Here is a 21,652-nt window from a genome sequence, read left to right on the forward strand (position 1 = left end):
AGAGACTTTTCCACAACAAGTTTACCATTTAAAGGCTTCTGATAGTCAGAAAAAAGATCTTTCCTAAAATAACAATCCAAAAATGGTTATGCAGTGTATAACATTTTCCAAAAACGGTTATGCAGTGCACGATATTTTCTAGCAAGAAAGGCCTGAATAAGTGTCATACCTAGGAAACAGAGAATCCACTCATATCGAACAAAATTGGAAAGTACCTCAAACTTTCTACATCTATCACAGCATACCAATAGAATAAAGGAGGTGAGGTTAAGAATAGTAACTTGGTTTAGGTTTTCAGAATTTGAATGGCAACTTCAAAACTGAAAAAAAAAAATCAAAATTTTCTATGATAGCCATTGACATCGATCTGGAATTAAATATTGTTTATATTATTATAGACTAGTATGGTTTAATTTTGTATATAAAATTCAAATTTAAAAATCAAGTGGCAAGTAATTTTGAAATAAAAACAGTACCACATTATTTTGAAAAGGCAGTGTTTTTATGTGGTTGGAATTCTGCCTTCCCTACTTTATCTCTCCAAAGCAAAGTAACCTCATTGCATCCTGATGGCACTGCATTTTCAGAAAAAGGCTTTACATAAGTTTTTCCAAACAGCACAAGTAAAAATAAATAACAAAAACTATAATTATGCTTCTTCCAAAATCTTTACTGGTAGTAGACAACCTGTCAGCCACAGATCTTCTTTCTTTCCTGGTTCCCATCCCTACCACAGGACAATACTCTGACTACTGTTCATTTCTTCTTCTTTACTGTTGAGAGCTGCTCAACTGCCTGGCTTCTGTGAGAGGGAGGCAAACATTTACATTTACATTACAAACAGCCACATTTAATAGAGACTTTCTAAGTAGTCTATGATAAACTAAGCCCTGGCCCACAGTTAAAAACATTTTTAAAAAATGAATCATAATTCTCAGAAAGGCAAAGACATTAAGAGCTCTACATACTGCAAAAGGTGAAAAGAGGAACAGAATGATTCTGAACACTAAGAGAGTATCTTTGAAATTCAGTATTATTTTAGGTGAGCTTACTTACTTGAGCATTACTCATCCAAAATCAGTGTTCCTTTCCTCTCAATCTTATTAATCTCTAAAGTCAGCAATTTATTCCACAATATCTTTTGGCCTATAGTGAATATTAGGAATGGCACAGAAACACTTCGACAATGTAACCTTGAATATCAGCAACTCATTGAGAGGAACTCAAGATAGAATAGTAACCGAATTTGCGCAGTGTTAAACTTGGCAAGTAACAAAAGTCTGTGATATTAGGGAAATTGAAAGCCTTTGCAGGCTTGAAAGACCTCCAAACTCATACAAGAAAATGTTTCTTCCCCAGAGGAAATCAGGAAGTATTTTATTCAGTGAAATGTTGCTCCTGCTCTGACCACTTCTAAGGTAGAAAGTTCTGGAGAAGAAATAACAACCTACAGCAGACCATAACCACTGCTGTATTGATGCTTCACTCTAGAGATAGAGCCATAATCAGCAGGGGGTTGGAAATGGCCTTTAAGGTCCCTTCCAACCTAAGTCCATGATTCTAAAATTCACAGTGCCTGTGCAGCAAGCAACCTCATGCTGGCTGCAGCTTTGACTGGCAACATCTGTCAACAGTGGCTGTGGCCAAGCAGTCACTCAGGAGAGCCACGGAGGCTGCCCTGCATTCAGCTACAAGGGCCCCACTGGTGAGATGTGGACTGGCATCCTGGGACTTGTGTCTGCCATATTTTCCAACTATGAAAATCACCCGCCAGAGAGCACAAGAGAACTTTTAAGTAATTATTCTGTTCTAGTGACAATACAACCAACAAAATTTAAAGGCAAACAAACAGCTCTAGTAAAGCAATGAGCCCATATAAATGATCCCCACTACACATATAAGCATACATTAGTATAAAGGAAGTTCAGACAGCTTATAAAAAATACACTAAGACTCTTCAAGTGCAACTTGAGTGTAAACTCCTGACTAAGTGTTGTTGTGCACGTATATACATGAGTACACATACAAAAACATGAAAATGAGATGCACAAAGGATTGCCTTGTACAGAAAAGTGCCTTGTACAATATGCAACAACATGGCCCAGAATTTAGTTACAGTAAAGACTACAATCCACCAACTTCCTTTATCACGTACCAACTGTGAGCTTGCCTCAGCACCTGAAATATCCACTGAAACAACTGGGGCAGAAGCCAGGGTAAGGATATTGCACTGAGAGCAGCCCCATCAGCACAGCACTGCCCTTCTCGCCTCCCACAGCAGCGTGTCCACTGGAGGACCACTAAGACCAGAATTCCAGGTTGGACTGATTCAGCAAACTGGAAGCTAAGTGCAGCCCTAGATGCACAAAAAACAACCATTGAGCCTCGTTGCATTCAACAATCAGAGGACACCAAGTCAGAGTTTAGACACAATTAGAATAACAAATTGGAAAGAGAAGAGACGACATGAGAACTGACTGCTAGAAATTAACCAAGGTAGCAAAAATAGCAGCTGAACAAGAGTGGATTTAATTATAAGAAATAAATAGCAGAGTTCTTTTCAACAAACAAGCAAAACAACAACAAAAAACCAAAACAGAAGAAGTGGCTATTTTCTGCATCAGAGGGGAGGTGAAACCAGAATGACAAGATTCAGATAACTGCATGGAAAAAAAGATCTTAAGAATAATTTAAATGTAACAGTATTTTTTTCATGCTAAGACATGTTTCACACATGAAAAGGATTAGACTTTTTTCCATATCATAATTTGTTCCTGTAGACAAATCTCTGTGAAATAAACCCCTCTTGTCCATAATTACAGGAAGTTCACTTCGCTTCCACAGAAATAGAATTTAAAATGTGCCTAATTGTTGAGACCCACAGAACCTGATGTACTGAAGTCAGGATCTGCTCAAACGAACATAGCTCCAAAGCCAAGCTGCTTCATGGCAGGCCAACTTCATGAAACAATTTATGTTGTCAGCTATGCTTGTCACAAAACGCTCCAACCCAGCTATTTGCTTTGAGAATCCAAGCCCTAGGGACCACATTTATCCAACAAATTTCACATATCTTAAGACAAGCAAGGATGAAAAAAGATGACTTATTACACATAGAAGTTGATGTTACTATCTTTGGAACATATATTCCTGGAATTACCCATCACAAAACAAAATGATTTGGATGTAAGAATAAATGTGCCTCTGTGAATCACTGACCACACAGATTATTGGAAAAGTCATGAATTTCACTTGTTCTTTTGTGTCAGTTTCCTCTCCCTTTCAGCTCCTCAGAAGATAAATGTTTCCCCACAAAGGAATAAGCAGGTTGATAACTTCCAGCTGACAGATTCCTTGCTGTCTGTATTTAAGAATTATGGAGGAATTTAAGGAATAACGTTCCTTAAATGATAAATTCCTTCTTCCCCTCACTCCCTTATGGAAGAATTCCTACACAGTTGCAGAGAACTTGAGAAAGCTGCCCATTTTTGAGGAGCAAACAAGAAAAAAAAGAGAGCTTCACAAAATAAATCAGAAGAAAGTCCCTGTCCAACAGTCCCAGCCACACCATGGGCTCTGTTTCTGAAAAATGCTTCAGATCTCCAGGTGTCTTAAAATGGAGGTGGTGATAGATTATAATATTATGTATTATAATATAATACACACCTGTTTTGTGCATAAGTCAAGCTCAGTTCCACAACAGACACTGTGAACGGTGATTTGGGGTCTAATGCCATTTAAGGGAGATTTTAACAAATGACAGTGACTGAATAAATAACTCCAATTGAAATATATATACATATATATATATATATATATATAAATGCAGCAATAAAGCAAATCTGCACCAGATAACAATATTGGATAGACTTTTGTTAACCACACATATATGACAATTGATGTAACACCAGACTAGATTAAAAACACAAGAAAAATAAACAAAGTAAACCCGTCAGATGGCAAATCACTTTGAATAAATCCCAGCTCTAATACTTGCAAAACACATGTAGCATAAACTATATCGCCTTTTTCTGCCTTCTCTTCAAAATGTTTGTTTGGTTTCTAATTGCTTTGGTTTAGACAGGGGTGAGTCACTCTCAAACATTTTATTGTATACATCCCACAGGTCAGAGGGCATGGGTAAAATTCTCAGTTTCAAAGACTGACACTGACTTCTAGATTTCACCTTACGAAAAAATTAAACAAGCAAATGAATGCAAAGCAAACATGTAATTAGATTTTTTGTAAAATAATTTAATTTATGGATGCCTGAATGTATTTATTTCAAGATATACTTATGTAGGTATATGCTACTTATAGAATCTAAACCATTAATTTCACAAATTAAAAGCCCTGAGAGTTTTCAGATAAATACAAGTGTAGATTTGAATCAGTAATTCACCATAAATCACACACCTTGATAAATTCCGGATCTCTTTGTTGCAGCGCTATAGCAGTATGTTCTTAGCAAAACTGTTCCACCCAGTCTGCATACTCCACTGCTGTCCAATAAAGCTCTCTACATTAACGCTGTGCTTACAATTCTCTTTGTTTTTTCTGAGCAGAATGCTTTCAAAACTAAGAGAAAGCTGGTAATTCAGATAATTAACTTTGATGTACATTCTGCAATCCCAGTAGCTAAGTCTACACCAAGGACCAGGTCTTGTTGCCTTTCCTGAACTCTCTGCCTAACACATTAAATGTTCATTTTCTTGAAACTTACTTCCAAGAACTAAATCCTATCTTACACTGACTTTTTAAACTTTTGATTTCTCACATTTATTTGCCCATAGTGTAAAACGCTTTTCCGTACTGATGGGCTAACTTTGGTGATAGTTTGGTGCACTTCAGTTGAAGCGACATAGGAGCAAAGCATTGAGAGCTTGCAATGCACAGAAAGCATGAGAGATTTGCATCATGAAATTTATACAGCTCCTGATGAATAGACAAGAACTGCTTGTGCATCACCTCCCTCTGCAACCCATTCTCAAAAACTACTAAGTACAAAATTAAGGAAGAAGCCATTCACTGGTCTATATCACCAGCTGATGAGACCACCACGCTCTAAAAAGGCTATGAAAAAAAAAATTCTGCTGGAATAATAATAATTCATTGTAAACTACAACCTAAATGAAGGTCAATACTTGTAAGAAAAGTAGCACGGTGATTTTGTTAAAGATTGTGAATATTTTTTAAAATGGTTTTAGAAGTCACTAAAATTACCAAGAGCAAACAGAATAGTTGCAACTTAGTGTTCCTTCAAACACTGGATAAATGAAATATCTCTTTTTGATGAAAAATACCTATAGCTCTTTTGACAAACAAAGTAACTGCAGCCTTTAAGGAAAGTTACTTTATATGAAAATAAATGTCAGAGAAAGATAAAATATAGTTTTCCCATGAAAATTAAAGCCAACCCTTAAAACTATTCTGTCATTTGTCTCAAATGAATTTTTGAAGTGTTGGGAGTTACTGGAAGTAAGATCATTACATGAGCTTGCTGGACTGCTCTGATGACTTTATGCTGCATATTCAGCGGCTGGGGCACTGACAAAACCTAACATGAATTTCAACTATGTTGTAGAGCAAGTCTAGAAAAAACAGTAGAGAAGCAGAGGAAATTCTGTCACGGTTGAACACAGGCGACAGTTTTTGTGCATTTCAGTGAGGCATTGGCATACCCCAACACCCTCCTTCACATCTGTGACAGTGGGTTAATTGGCTGCTATCTGCCAGATGTACCCAGCTGCTGCAGCTGTTGGAATCTAATTTAGAAGCAGTTCAGGTACCTCCACTCTATACCAAAGCCAGTGAGCAGATGAGATATGACTGGATCTGATTCAGATCTCAGGTTTAAATTTCTGTTTTTGTAAACTCTAATCAAATTTACTCCTTGTTCACGTCAGAGAAAAACTATCAGACACTGTTCCTAGGAAACAAATTGAGCTTTAATACTACTTGTGACTTAACCTCTCTCACCCTAGCAAAAAATTAAAACAGCCTTGGTTTGGTTAACATTATTAAACACCTTTAAAAAGTCATTGTACCACAGGAGCCATCAAATACTTTGCTATATCATAATCCCATTTCCAATGACACCATTCACTGACAGCACACGGTACCCTGAGCACCACCGACTGCTTCAGAAGAGTCACAGCACTTACTAGCAAGGAGCCCTAAGTAACAGCCCACACAGCTCAGAAAGAACCCCAAGTGCACAGAGCAGCTTTGCTAGAGATCTGTCTGGATTACGGACACAGCTTGATCAGGTCTGAACCAAATTTTTACATTAACCTACTGCCAACCACTGTTTTTTTTTTTCATAACTCCAAAGCAAAGCCCTTAATACCCTGCTAATGGAATGGAGAATTTTTATGTTCTTAACTGTTATCTTCTGTAGCGTAGTTCGCAAGTAGCAGTAAACTGTAATAATAACAAAGAACAGGCTAGCATAAATAAAAACTGACAGGAACCACAGTACAGACTAAATAGAATTGCCAGTCCAAGATTTCACTGAATTTTTGGACAAGTTCAATATTCGTTTTAAATTATTCCACCAACCCTCTGCTACCACTGTCTGCTTCACAGCACCTGTAATGAAGCCTTCACAGTCCCTATGCATTTTATTTGTTCCATGTACTTCACTTACGATCAGAGGTGAAGAATAATTAGTAACTTTTCTACAGAAGAAAATGTACATACATCATGGGCAACATGCTGCAAAATTAATACACTAAAATACCAATGGAACTGTTATCGCAGCTAAAGCACCTGTAAACCTGGAGATAAAAAGTATAAGTTTAGACAGTGATGTGCATTATAAATTGGCAAACACATTAGGCTCTTACCAGGAATGGACTCCAGCAAATGCAAGAAACACACATTATAGCCAAGAGCTGAATGATCATTTCAAAATGATGCGATCTGCCTTGTCTTTGTTGACTTTTAAATTTGACCCTTAAGAGGGTAATTCCTGTGACAGCATTGCACAAGAATGAAATAGCAAGGGCCAGTAACCCAAGGCAAGAAAAAAATAAGAGATAAAATCTGTCTTCCCAGTCCTCAACATGTTCTGTTTTATAGAAGCACCAGGTCCTCGATGCTTGAATTTGATAGGCTCTAAACCTAAGAATAGGCAGCAAAGCTATAAGAACAGCAAACAGACATACCATAGTCAACATCATTTTCACATGTTTAGAAGTCATTTTTGTGGAGTGAAATATTGGCTTGGTGACTCCAATGCAACGTTCAACAGCCATCACGCTGCCCAGAAAGAGCGGGCACAAACCAAAGAAAACCATGCAGATGCCAAAAACACTGCAAAGAATGTTGGACTGGTTAAATCGAATCCAGTCTTTGTCCGACGCATACACAAACACCGCAATGGCTCCATTGATGAGGTGGCCAAAGAGATCGGTGATGACCAAGCCACTAGCAAGAAGCAAAAATGAGGCTTTGGACTTTTGTCTAAATCTCTGATACGCTTTCATGAGAATTGCTATTGCAAGACTGTTGGACAGAATTCCCACCGTCATGAAGATTATTGAAAAAAAAACGGAAATCTTCTTCTCTGTGTGGCAGGTTGTGTTTTTTATTATTCCAAATCCAGCCAGCCCTGGTGATTTGGAACTGTTCATGGTTAGAAGAGGAGAAGCAGCACTCAACACATTTCAGTAGCCTTGCAAGCAGAAGGCATCTGTAATTTAAAAATAATAATAATAAGACATACACAGTGTAAAAAGCATACCATTGTTCAAATGACATTTGTAGCAGAAATCCCATAATGTTAGTCTGTGGTACAAATCTAATTTTCCTGTTCTCTGAGTGCTATGATATGGCATCACATTATAGTGCAGCAGCCACAGGATAAAGTAATTATCTGCATGCATTATTCAATGTAGATACACTCTACAGTACCTTCATATTTTCTGCAAGTAAAATATAGAACATACGTAATCATACATCTCATCAGAGAAATTAGTATATTCTAGCAGTTAAACTATGTATATAAACAGATGTTTTTGTAACATACTCCTAGACTGAAAGTTTTCATCAACCCGAACGCAGGCAAAAGTGGAATACTGGATTGGGAATGTTCTGAGATGATAATCACACAGTTTTTCTTCCCTCACTGTTAAGCACTTATTTTCAAAACAATGTCCCAACATCTTCCAAGTCATTCTCCTCTCACAATCTGATGTTTTAAAGCTTTAACGTAACCGGCACTGAAGCCTCCAGCAAATTTGTACCCTCCCTGAACTTGGACTTGAAGCGATCACTTACGGAGCAGCCAATTCTGCGAGTTACTCTACACTTTATCTCCCATCTCAGGACATTCCTGATGGCAAAAACTCCCCATGCAGAAAGCACCACTAGGCTCTAATAGCGCATAACGCAAAGAGGCAGCGAAGTAGCTCGGTTACTGAGACAGATCCGATGAAAGCGGCTGAGCCCTCGCCAGCAGTACTGCAAGCGTTACGGACCGCCGACGGGGAGCGCGGCCGGCGCGCACCCGGACCGAGCACCGTCCTCCCCACCTCCCTGCCCAGGGCTGCCAGCGCGGCAGCTTCTGCACCGCAAGGCTCCGAGCACCCGGCACGTGGAAGGCAGCGGGGCCGCGGGGAAGCGCAACCGAGCAGCGCCCTTAAGAGTGCGGCGCGGCCGGGGGCGGAGCGCCCCACCACGCCGGGCACAAGTGCCACCGCGGCTCCGCCACCGCCGCCCCCCGCTCACCTCCGTTCCGCGGCGCCGGGGAGAGGCGCGGCGGCGCAGCGCGGTACCCCGCCGGCTGCCGCCGCCCGGCCCGCAGCCGCTGCCTCCCCTCGGCGCCCGCCCGGCGCCGCCCGCCTCCCGTCCGCCTCCGCCTTCCCTCCCGGCCTCCCTCTCCGCCTGCCGCTGCCGGCCCCTGCGAGGGCGATATCGGTGGTGCGCCGGGCGAGCGTGCAGCAACTGCCCCAGCCCAGGATCGCCTTTTCCCAGCCCGCATGGGGAATTCGGGCCTCGGAGACCCTGAGCTCACGCCCTACCTCTGTGGCGCGGAATCGAACCCCCCGGCCGGAGCAGGGAGAGATGCAGGAACGCATCCCTCGCACGCCAGCCCAGAGCAGGTGCTGCCTTGCTTTGCCTGCGTGCAGACAGTAGTCTCTGGTAATGGAAGAGCCACGTTGCCTCATTGCATTGCAGCATCAGGCAGCAGTATCACTTCGTAGGATGAGCTGCTGCCCACGGTGTCGCATCCACAGCTGCATAGCCCTTGTGGCAACCGAGGACCCGCATCTGCTAAATGCCAAATGTCCCTTTGCTTTTCACCACTTCTGCCCAACCACCCCTTCCCAGTAGAGAGGGGGCTCAGGAAGGGGCAGCCCGGGGAATGCTGCATGGGATGCAGATGTGCGCATCACTAGATGCACCCCTTGCACCTACCAGATCACTCAGTGCTAACAGTGTTGTGTGGGACATTTCCCCACTGGAGCAATTGGACAACAATACGGCCAGATGAGGGGCTAATTCTGTGACAAACAAGGCAGGGAGGTCAAAGTGCTCCTGGTGTCCCAACAAATACTCAGCTTGAAGTTACACATAATTTCTGAGTTCACGTTCATCCATCAATGTGCAGGGCTGAATGGGAATTTTTATTAAAAAACTCTTACTACAGAAACATGCTTAAATAGAAAATCAATTTGGAAAATATTACAGAATTTGCAACGAGTAAGAATGATGGAGAACTTGTATTTGCTTACATTAAGACACAGCCTTGATTTATACTACTCCTAGCACTATTTAAAAACAAAATTTAAAAATGAAAATTCACAAACGTCGTAGTTTTGCCTACCTTCATGTCTTGAATACTATGGATACAATTTTCCTCTCCCTAATTCACCAGTGAAGCAATGCAGGTCAGCTAAACCCATTCATTCAAACAGTACCTGAAGACACATAAAAAAAAGAGTTAAAAGTTCTGTGCAGTGACCTTCCTCTGCCTGTCAGATGTTGGCATCTTATCATACAACAAGAAAAATGACCATTTTTTTCTGATTGAGACCTATAATTACCCAGACATTTTTTAATAAAATATAAAAGCATCTCAAAAAATATTATTGTCATTAAAGTTCAGAGAAAAGTGATTTATTTTCTGTTCCTCCTCCAGAAATAAAAGGAGACAGAGATTTTAACTACAAGCAGCTTGCGCCGTGCCTTTCCTTTCTAGCTGGATCTCTTCACCCATCTCCTTCCTGAAATGTGAGGCAGTTCTGCTGCAATGGAAGAATGGATTCAAGGCCCTGATCCTGGCAGGCAGGAGTCAAAGAGAAAAGTCAGGAGATGTGTCTCAGCATGTGGGTTAGAGTAGGGAAGAAAAACACAGGCTTGGAGAGTGCATCCTAAGAAAAGCATCGGTCTGCCAAAAGGAGGCAGCGTGAAATTTTAGCATGAAATGGTGGAGGAGGATAAGAATTAGTGTTGGGAAAGTAAGCACATAAACTACCAAGTCTTTTTTGCAGACAGCAGGCATAGAAGATTGCCCCTGCTTCTGCGCAGCCTGAGGAGCAGAAGCCGCCACACCACAGATTTAAGCATTTTTGTACTGAGCTTTCCTCATTCCCTATTACTAATCAAACAGAAGCACTGACCAAAACTGCTGTATCTCAGCCCCTGCCATAGCTCCCAGGGGAGCCCCTGCCTCCCTGGGGAGCAGTCCCTGCACAGGTTGTGTTATTGAGCCTCGTTGTGAGGATGGAGAGGAAGGTCACTGTATTCATAGAATCATAAAGGTTGGAAAAAAACACTAAAATGATCCAGTAGAAGCTGTGATATACCTCTTTAAAAATGTGGTCTCAGAATCCTGGGTTTGCTCAATCCTTGAAGGAAGCGGATGAAATACATGCATTCAGTATCCTAGCATGTTCAAAATACTAATTTTAGAATATGTTAAATCATTTCTGTTAACAAAAAAAAAAAGTGTGGTTCATCAGACTGTATTGATCAGCTCAGCCATGGCTTTGTCATTCAGGTAAATGCCACTCAGCCTTTTATGTTTCACCATCATAAAGCAGTCACAAATTATGGCCTAAATGTTGCCTGAATTGAGACACTGTCCGGTGCAGTTAAAGGTGAAAACTCATAGGTAGTTAAACATAAATTAACAGTATTTCGTAACAAGCTCTGAATCGGTCCAGGAGGTTAAAAACACCAACATCCCAGCAGGCATTCACTATCAGAGTGGAATAAAAACAAAAAAGTTCATCAGGAATAATAACAACTGTGGATTCTTCTGCTGAGATTTCCACCTGCTGACATCTGAAAAAGGACTGTTTGCTCTTACTGGAAGTACAGCTGTGGATGATGATATTTTCTAAACATTCCTATCAGCAAGGAAGTTCACTTATTTTCTTCTTGATAACAAGTTGTGTCTCGTCAGCTGGCGAATGAGGTGAGTGTTGCTGTGGACAGAACAAGGAGGAAATATTCTGTTTCTCTGGTGAAGTTTGAAGGGGGTGGAGTGGGGGATCAAGGTTTGCTACAATTTGAAACACTCCTATTTGTATTGTGGCTCTTTTCACTATGAGCAAAGACAAATTTTCTGTCTTAATGTAGATCTTGATCCTGTCACAAGAAGTAGCCAAGGAGTCCATTCAGAGGCACTCCTTTTGCCAAAGAATTTGGCCATGAAATGGCTGATGAGCCATTTAGGGTATCAAATAAACAGATTTTTACTGAGATACCAGCAGGGCTGCAAAGCAATTGGTTGATGAGGAGACCAAACACATGAGCTGAGGTACTGAAAGAGGTGAATTTGACCTTACTGTCGCAGCCAGATCGTGTTAACACAGAAGGACAGAGCTCAAGTACCTATCGTCCAGCAATCTCACATGCAGACAAAACTTCAAGTGGAAAAAAATGTCTAAACCCTGAAGTTTTCAGCCCAAGCCAGGTTATGAAACACAAAATGAATAAATAATTGATTATTTCCAGTCTTACTCACATTTGTTCTTAGTAACAATTGCATAAACATACAAATGAAGATGCTAGTTATCAGTCAAATGACTCACTAACAGATCATCCTAGCCAATGCAAAATATTAAAATTGGCTACTGAAATTCATTACACCTATTTACTGATTTACATTCATTCCCACTTAGAGAGATTTTCATCTTAATCACATACTGACACTCTAAACTTATTTGATTACTACAGACAGTACCTAACTTGCTTATAACTGGAAGAACTGGAGGATAGTAATTCTCTCTTTCTTCTTCATTTGCAAGCCTTGTGTATCCGGTACTTTCTTGACACTTCTATTATATCATTGCACGCATGTTCAGTGATGCAAATCCTTCTGTATGTAGTTCTTCCATATTGTTTTATGCATTACTTTGTACAAGTCTTCCCCTTAGAATTGAGGCAAGAAGAACAAACTAACAGCAAGGCAATCTTAGAGCAGGTGTGCCACTGAAACATCTTTTAACTACTTTTTAAAAATTGACTACAGAAATAATCTGAGAGTGTTGTTCCTAAAAATCAATGAATTTTGAAGCATTCCATTCAAGAATACCTTGGAAGCTGTTGTGCATTTGGCTGGCTTTAATCAATAGTAGATTTAACAATAGAAAAAATATTTTTGAGGTCCAATATGACATTTCAGAATCATAATGGAGGGATGTCTCCTTCATGATTGTATGAATTATCTACTGGTGCCACAGACCCACATCCTTACATGACCAGAGGAGACACACATCACCACTGCTGAAATGACTCTTTCCTCTTGAGGCTGGGGTAATTTGTAGTGAGTGGGTTAATCAAGTCTGGAACTACTGTTCTACTCATAACAACAGCATCATTTTCTTTTGTCCATTTTAAATATGTGGGACAAAATGTTCTCTCTTATGAGTCACCTCTTTAATATTCTTACACATAAGAATAAACAGTCTACAAAGTGATACAAAATACTGAACTGTATTAACTCATTTTCTCTTCTTTTCTCCAGAATGGAGATAATGCAAAATCAAGACTCAAGAGATCTTTTGTCAAGTATTCTTTTCAATCATTCTACTCAGGTCAAATTAAATAAAGAAATCATTTCCTTCAAATTGTCCTAACCTATTTTTTTATGCCATGTGACTTAATGGTCAAAGTAAATCCATTACATAAATAAATCTCATTAGGGATATGCCAGCTGCATGCCTTCAAGTTATGTGGTACTATTTATTTAGTTTCTTTGCTTGTTCTAGGACATAATAGGTGATGTTCTGACAGATTAAATATTTCTAATAATATTCTGTAATGAAAAGTTCACATTGTTCTATCAGTTGCAAACAGAATTTCCAGTGTGACTTAAAAGAAATAAAATACTGGAAATCAATGACCCATAGTCATTAAGAGTTCCTTAAGAGGTCCAGTAGTCATGCTGTATTATCCAACATTTAGTTTCTGGTCTAGCCAACAGATAGAGAACTATCTTTTCAGAATTTATCAGGTTCACAAACAAGTTTTAAAAATTCATATTCTCTCAAAACTTCAATAAATGATTGTGACAGGCTACATACTAGATGCACAGTTATGGTCAGCTGTTTTAAAGAGGCATTTCTCTTTCTAAACCTGTGATTCTGAATGCCTTTGGGAGATGTGGTCCACATATCACTTTCGTCTCAAAAAAAAAGTGAAATTCTGTTTAAATGGAGCAAGATTTCATCTAAGACTTATGGTAAAGGGTGATATTATTGATAAAGGTAATTCAACAGAATAGCTACTAATCCAGGAGACTTCTAATTAAGTTAATTATGAAGAGAAGCATATCACATTTAACATACTATACTATAGTTTCATTTTTTAAAAGGAGTAATTCTAAACCGCTGTGTTTGGTAATTTTTCTCCACTAACAAGCTATAACGGGCACCTGACATATCACTAAAAGTAAAACTTCACTACCTGGAGAGGTGGATTCATTTTTCCTCTTCTCCAAGAGCTGATTCAATCCCTAACAGGGGTGATTTACCCCAAGGTTTATGAAAATTCATGAGAAGAATGCTTATATTTTCCTTCAAAAGAGCTAATTAGCTTCATGTTGTCAGTGACGTATCTCCCTCACCCAATACAGAGAAAGACTCTTCCATCCTGTCTTTCTTACTATTCGTGATAAACGTGGCCCGTTAATTTTTGAAAACAGGTAGAAATAAAATCTCAGCGCCTACTGCTGGGCAAGTTCAGTGGTGTGCAGCACTTTTACAAGGGTTTTAGCAGTCTCAGCCCTACAGAAGGTACAGCTGAAGGACCATATGACTTACAACATCCCTAATCCTGTTCCATGACGATTTCCACATGAAACAGTTTATATATTATAGGCTGCGTAATACCCCATTTAAAGTTTGTTACTTCTTGCTAGTCGATGAAAAGCTGAAGAGTTTGGAGAAGAAGATATTGGAGGAATGCAAATAACAGGAGAAAGCTTGTCAGCTTATTTCACAGCAGTGCGCGATCAGGACGGTAAGAACAGTAGAAGAACTGGCCTCACCTGAAGAGTTTGCAATCTACATGAATAAATTGATAGAAGAGGCTGAAGTGATCTTCCCGGAAACATAAAAGCAGTCCTTGCACTTGACTCACTGTCAAGTGTCATCATCCACTATGCCATGCTGGGCTCTGACAAGCTGAGCATCTCTCAGGCAATTAGGATGAAATATGATTCTCCCAGTTTCAGATACATCTATTCCAATTCATGGAAGAATAAAGACATTTGAAACTAATCACTCACAAATAAATGAAAAATGTCATCTCATATTTCTTATGAGCAGATACTGATAGGGCAATCAAAGCCACAACTGAGTTAAATCCTTCCTTTCTGGTTAATTACCTTTAATTAATGCTGCTGTTTGTAAAATACACATGATTTTCTAATTTCCAATCCTGTTACAAAATCATGATCAGAATAATATCAGTTGATTCCAGTTACCAAAAGTACCAAGAATCAGCACAGTTGCATTTAAGAACAAAATCAAAAGCATCTTTTTAACATGTAATCCTTTTGCACTTGTGAATGTGAAAGGAGATAAACTGATGGAGTTCTGTGGGTTAATAATATAAATCGTTTACTAGTTTCCTAATTGCATATTTCCTCATCTATGAAGATTTTCCATCTGTTGTCTTTGATCCTGTAATCCTGTATCTTCTATTTCCAACTTTGAGTTTGTGCTCTAGAAATATGTCATCATTTCTTCTACATCAAAAACAGGGAAGTCAAATTTTGGCAGAAATTTAGCACATAAAGTATAGAGAAGAGTTAAAGAATTCTTGTAATCATTAATCCACAAACTGATATTTTTTCATTTTAGAGACGTAATGAAAAGCTGATAGTTACAAAATTAATACTTCCAATTAAATAATACTTACTTTTTAATCATTTCTGTAATGTAATGAGTAATATAATGAGTTAAAATAAAGCAGTAAGAAACAAGCATTTCTGAAGATGGTCATCCACTTGTAAAGTTACTTTCCAGATAGAAAAAATAAAATTGAAATCACATCAGGAAAATTCCTATAAAAGTCAGTAAAAATGATGGAAGAGAGTTACTTGAAATCAGTCATCATTGTAACATTTACATTTTTATACCATTAGATTTTTTTTATCCTCTTTCTTCCAAAATTCAATTTTAACAAATGTTTGGAGTGGTAGAGAAGTTATTTATGTTTTAATAATGGGGGAAGAAGGGATCTATAAAGATAATTATTACCCATCTGTTTCACATTGCAGAGTATTGAGCTTCCTGGCAGTACATGCTTGGCAAAGCTCTGCAGTGTCTCCAAGCTGTAGTCAAAGAAAATTAGACAACGTTGCTTTCCTCAAGAAAACAGAAATATGTTAACAAACCAAAAATAGGACTTTGTAATTGATGTAAGTTCTCCCCAAGACAAGTCTCCTCAAACGATGCAGTAATATTTTTGTGCATTTTTATTCAAAATGTTAATATAATTACTTCAATTATAAAACAAACTCAGCATTCAGGGTGCTGTCATTTAACATACGCCATGTAATGAGATACTCATGAACATTTTTTTATGTTGTAACACACTGTAAAGCATGCATTTCACTACAGATGACAGAATATTTTGAAGGAACTTTTAATTATAGATGAAATTTCCCCAAACCAGAACATATAATTACAAGTAGGCAGCTTCTTTCTATTTTTGGACTTACTTTTTTTTCAACCAGATTCTCCTGTTAGCATTTTTCATATTTTAAGAAAAAATACTTTAGTGGTACTTTTATCAGAAAATAAAAATCCAAAATTCATTAAAAAGCAATGGCAAGATTTCCATTAACTTCAGGGGGCTTTGGGCTACAAGCAATACAAATGCAACCTGATTAGCACAAAACACAGCCTCAGAATGGATAAACATTAAATTTGAGAGATGCAGTTCTCTCTGAGCCATGCTACCACAGCTATGCTTCAACGGAAATGCAGGAATACACAACTGTTACAGACAAATGATAAAAAGTTATCCCCACATTTTATCATCAAAAAATGTTGAGAAATAATTTTTTGTTTGCATACACCAAAGTAAATAGAAAGAAATTCAAGTAAAGCAATAACTTAGGCAAGCAGATTTAATTTTGGTAAGGGCTTTATATTTCTACAACCTTTTTCCTAAAATTGCCAGTATGTTAAAGCAAAGTGTGTTTTCTAAACTCTAGACTCAACAACAAACCACAGTCCTATGCAGAAACTCAGCCTCAAGGTTTCCAACTAAATGAAAGCGGTTGGATTTCCTGGCAGAATATTATGTTGGATGGAGAAATAGATTCCTCTTAATGAAAGTGAAAAACACTCCGTCATGATGTGAAGAAGTCTCTCTGTGGAGATATTTAATTAAGAATGATCTAATTTTATTATAAGCAATTCTCACAGTGTTGGCTTACTTCAAGTAATATCTGTGCTGAAGAAAGGGGGCAAACAAGTTCATATCCTTAATTAGAAGCAATTTCATTTTCATTGTGATTGACAGCCATGTAGACATACAGCTCTTACTAAATTAATAGAGTCTGTATAGATATAGTTATAAGCCAAGCAGATAATTTACCTCTGAAAACTCAATAAACAAGTCAATCTTGATAACCAGCAGGGTTTGATAAACAGTGAGCTAATGAAAGATCATATTTCCAGGAATACTTCCACTGGAGAAAAGAGAGAAGAATGTGTTTGGAGAGGGACTAGACCACCAAGTTCTCAGAGAATATTATGAAAGAAGAGATTAAAGAGAAATTACATCTACTTCAAGTCCATGCACTGATTTTCTGTGGCTTTATTTGCTGAGAAGTAGAGGGTTGGCTGTGTTAGACAAAGAAAGCATTCAAGTTTACTAACAGATCTCTGCAAGTCTGTGCTGACCAAAACAAACTAAAATGCAAGGATTTAATAATCAAATGAGCACATGTGCATCATAGGACACAGTAATAGAGATAAAACATCTGTTAATTACAGTTTTGCAACCACACTTTCCATGTACTTATGCTTGATGAGGAAGTTTAGCTTCACCTATTCAAAGTAGAAGCATGTCCAGGCATGTCATAAAGGACTTTAAAGGCTAACCACATGCATCTGAAGATAGATATGTGTTCCAGTAGGTCCTATAGCTATGTATCTTTCTATGCAAGCATGGAAAGAGCAAGTCAGACGTCTGGTGTTTAAAGACTAAAAAACCCTGGGCTTTCTCCAGCAGCTTGTGACTCCATTAGTAACACTACGAGTTGTAAAAAAAAGAAAAAAATCCAGCCTCACCTTGTCACTGCTTATGATTGAATTTGACCAGCTTTTACCTCAGGATGGAGTACTTCTGAAAAGAATTTCCATGTATAAGGAACAGCAATTGACTTCAAAATGGGTTGAATTGGACTCACAATAGCACATAACGAAGAAAACATCTGGCATACAGCTGGTGAAAGAAAAGTTGAATGTGCTTAGAAATGTGAAATGAACCCAAATTAAAACATATTATGGATTTTTTCAATTTGTTACACTAATTAGTAACAAAAGAATTAGTAGCATTTAAACATTCTGAGTGCCTGAAGTCATAGCTAGTTAATGGTAAACCCAGAAATGGTGTATGAGATTTCTATTTTCTAGCCTGGGTAATAGTAGCAGGAATAGAGTTATTTAATGAGTAGAAGTAAAAAAGGTGAGAAATAAAGGAACTGGAAAAATGCATACAAAATAAATACTAGCGTTATGTAGCACAGCAATTAAAAACAAGACAGACTTTAAGTAACCTGATTTGAGAATGAAAATTGCTGAACATGGATGAGTCTGTACTACATAGTCACTGTAAAACTCTGACTAACCCTGATCAGATATCCGGACATTTATGAGAGACTACTTCTTCTCATCCAGAATAATAGCTTTGATCCCTTTATTTTCATTTTGAACATTAAGTAATTGGGCAGTGTGATGTCAGGTGTATTCCTTTATAGGAAATACATAGTCCTTAGGATGAAGGCCAAACTTCTAGCTTTTATCATGTCAGGCCTTAGTGCATTTGATCTGTACTTAAGCAATAAAAGCTGCCAGCAAGTTGCCATTTTGAATTGCTTGTTGCCCTTCCATTTCCTTTAGAATCATAGAATTAGCTAGGTTGGAAAAGACCTACAAGATCACCTAGTCCAACCATCCACCTACCAGCAACAACACCACTAAACCATGTCTCCCAACGCTATATCTAAACGTTTCTTGAATATCTCCAGGGACGGTGACTCAACAACCTCCCTGGGCAGCCCGTTCCAGCGCCTGACCACTCTTTCAGAAAAGTAGTATTTCCTAATGTCCAGAGTGTCCTTTTCAAGAGGATCTGCCATTGCAACTATTTTCTGTTAGTTTTCATAGTTAATTATCCACTCTCTTCTGACATCCTCTGAAAATCTTATAAAAGCTGACTGGCGGAGGAATTATCTAGGAAAACGTGATCATTTCCTCACTGGTGACACCATGGCTAGAAAAATATCGATTGCTGTATCTTACTACCGAAAAGATTCCCAAGAGTTCTGAATGAATTAAATAAATGATTATGGAGGTAGTATGACAAATGTAAGTTTTGAGGAAATATTACAATGGATGGACTAACTGGCAAACAAAAAAATAAAGTGGGAGATGTGATTATCTTCTGCAGAAGTATAAGTCTCAAAGAAAGAGGAAAAGGAACAGTTTAGGGTGAAGCCCAAGGAGACATAACTGACTTGCTGCAGTAAACTGAGCAACGGAAAGTATCAGAAGAATGCACTAAAGGTGAGAGGTGAATGTTTGTGAAGTGTTCTCGTAAAGGCACTGATGCAACCCTGCACAGGAATGCCAAGTCTGACAGCCTGGGTCAATGAAGTTTATTCAGTAAAATTCTTTTTTTTTTTTTTTTTTAAAACAAGTTTGAAGAGGTTTTTTGTTCTCTTTTTTTTTTTTTTCATTTTGCTTTGCCATTGTATCATTGTTTTCATTTAAATGCCAGATCTTCAGCTGAAATGTACCATATCCATCAAAGTCTAGAACAAGGTCTAGTCTTTGATCATAAACTGGCTTTCAGTAGATTAGATTAGTCATAGTCTACAAAAGCAGACTTTCAGAATCCCAAAAAGATTTTATAGAGAAATAAAAAAATAAATAGTGAGCACAGGCAAGATTTGCATGAGTAAATTTTTCTTTGTATGAGAATGGCAGATAACATTTATAGAAATACAGAGATTCATGACTATAACACAGACCAGTGGGGTTTTTGGAAAGATACTAGCAAGCTATAAGAGAAAAGACAAGAAATTTCAGTTCTTGAATAAAGAAGGAAAAGTGTCAGATTTTTACTTCACATTTCCCTCTTTCTAAAGCTAAGCTATCAATTTTTTAGAGATTTACACATTAAGCAGTAAATCCACAACTTAAATATAAAGTAAAGTACAGTGTGCACAAGTATAAATAGAGCTCTATTTGGAACAAAGAAGTCAGCAACAGCAACACAACTCTGTTAAATTGATTACAGAATGGATATTTTTTTTCTGAGAGAGAATAAATATAAAATTGACTATTGTTTATTAAGTATACTGTGTGTCATATTTTTCTCAGCAATTCTACATTTCAAATGCATTGATTGAAATAAGCTACATAGGTGGATGGGGGAGGTGTTACTGGGACTGCACATTCATACTGATAACATCATAATTTATATAGCTACATGTTCAATAATTGCTTTTAAAAATTCCATACCCAAATGAAAAAAAAAAGAAAAAGAAAAATGAGAAAACACAGCTGTATTAAATCTCTTTGTTTCATGGCAACTTCAGAGTTGAATGGCCAGGAAAGATTTTAGTTTTCCAATCTCATGTTTCCATGTTTCATTTTGAAAATATTTTTTTAATAGTGTGAATATGAAAACAGCATATCCCAGCAATCCCAGTAACTGCAGTAAATGCCACAGGCAGTGTAGTACATAGCATAAGCAATATACAATATTAGAGAAGAATAGATCAAACCAATTCAGGATTTTGTAAGAGTACTGAGCACAGAATTCTTTCTTTGCCAGTGTCTACTTAGTCTGCAAGTTCTACAAAAGGTATAAAGTAGCAACATGTAGCTTGTTCTGTGCATGGCACAACTCTCTTGTTTGCAAACCATCACACCATTGCTCTGCTGACTCACATTTTCAGGCTAACCACTGTGGTTTTAAAAAATGCTAAAAGGAAGAAAAGAAGAAAAATATTAAAAATATGAAAATCTGTTAAAGGGTCGATTTCTCATAATTAGTGGTTCTGATTCAGAGAAAAACATGTTACAGATTGGAACGTAGAAAATAACCATGCAACATCATCACCATTGATTTAGGTTTTGTCAACTAAGCCATTACATTATTTATCTTTGCACAACTCAGCCCTCCTCAAAATCATAACACATTTCACTAGCATGTATCTGGACAAACTCTACTCAAAAGTTTTGCTGATGCAGAAAGTAGAAAAATCAGTACTTTAGACTTTTCATTGAAACACTTGCAAGGAAGTTAGCCACTACTAACTCTCAGGTGTGTATGCAGACAATGAAACAAAATCTACAGAAATAATTTGGTTTCACAACACAGGACATAAACAGCTGTTTAGCAACACCAGATCATTCACATTAAACAGTAAGTCAGTAAAGAAAAAAATTAAAGCTTATGGATTATACAAAATTCATGTACCTGACCAGAATTTCCCATTTAAAAGTTCCATTATTTTTCATTTCTGGAAATAATTGTTTGGCATAGTACATTGCTTGGAATTTAATTGGCTGTCCTCTACATAATCATACCCCAAGCTAATTAAGTTTGTCTTGTCTAATTAAAATGATTCAGTAGCACAGCAAATACTTTCTCACATTTTTTACACTTTCATGCATAACCACAATGAGGTGTCTACCTCGCAGTGCCCTGATAAAACACAAGGTCACAGAAAATCTTTTATTTTTCGCTAGATTTTGGGTGAGTGTTTCCCTAGGGACAGTGTCCCGGCACTGCAGCTCAAATGACCCTTCTCTCAGCTTATGCCCAGGCCTCAGCCAATGGTTTTCCTTGCATCAGATAGGTTTCACACTACCACCAGTTCCAAAACTTGTTCCAACTCTCATTTATTGATAAGAGTATTTTTTAATCATGTCCTTTTATG

The 21,652-nt window shown here is 38.0% G+C and overlaps 2 protein-coding genes across 36 annotated transcripts in view; one reads left to right on the forward strand and one right to left on the reverse strand.

Annotated features, from left to right (window-relative positions):
• PTGFR (prostaglandin F receptor) overlaps window positions 1-21,652 on the reverse strand; it is an 84,870-nt gene that overhangs the window by 11,723 nt on the left and 51,495 nt on the right. For 12 of the 35 annotated variants that reach the window (XM_021404865.1, XM_021404876.1, XM_021404866.1 and 9 more), the window contains 3 exons: window positions 15,382-17,922; window positions 9,833-14,698; window positions 6,849-7,696 (listed from right to left, as the gene is read on the reverse strand). In XM_021404865.1, coding sequence (XP_021260540.1) covers window positions 6,849-7,637 — 789 coding nt within the window. In that variant the 5' untranslated portion in view covers window positions 7,638-7,696; window positions 9,833-14,698; window positions 15,382-17,922. The other 23 variants (XM_021404867.1, XM_021404872.1, XM_021404888.1 and 20 more) reach the window with 22 other exon arrangements.
• Window positions 8,437-9,141, forward strand: LOC110402668 (atherin-like). Its single transcript, XM_021405026.1, has one exon. The coding sequence runs from the start codon at window positions 8,437-8,439 to the stop codon at window positions 9,139-9,141; it is 705 nt and encodes a 234-aa protein (XP_021260701.1).

This window comes from Numida meleagris, chromosome 7 (assembly GCF_002078875.1).
Source record: "Numida meleagris isolate 19003 breed g44 Domestic line chromosome 7, NumMel1.0, whole genome shotgun sequence".
In the NCBI taxonomy this organism is placed as follows: Eukaryota; Metazoa; Chordata; class Aves; order Galliformes; family Numididae; genus Numida; species Numida meleagris.

Coding starts and splice junctions, on each gene's coding strand:
- LOC110402668 (XM_021405026.1), top strand. CDS start 8,437: ATGAAAGCGGCTGAGCCCTCGCCAGCAGTACTGCAAGCGTTACGGACC.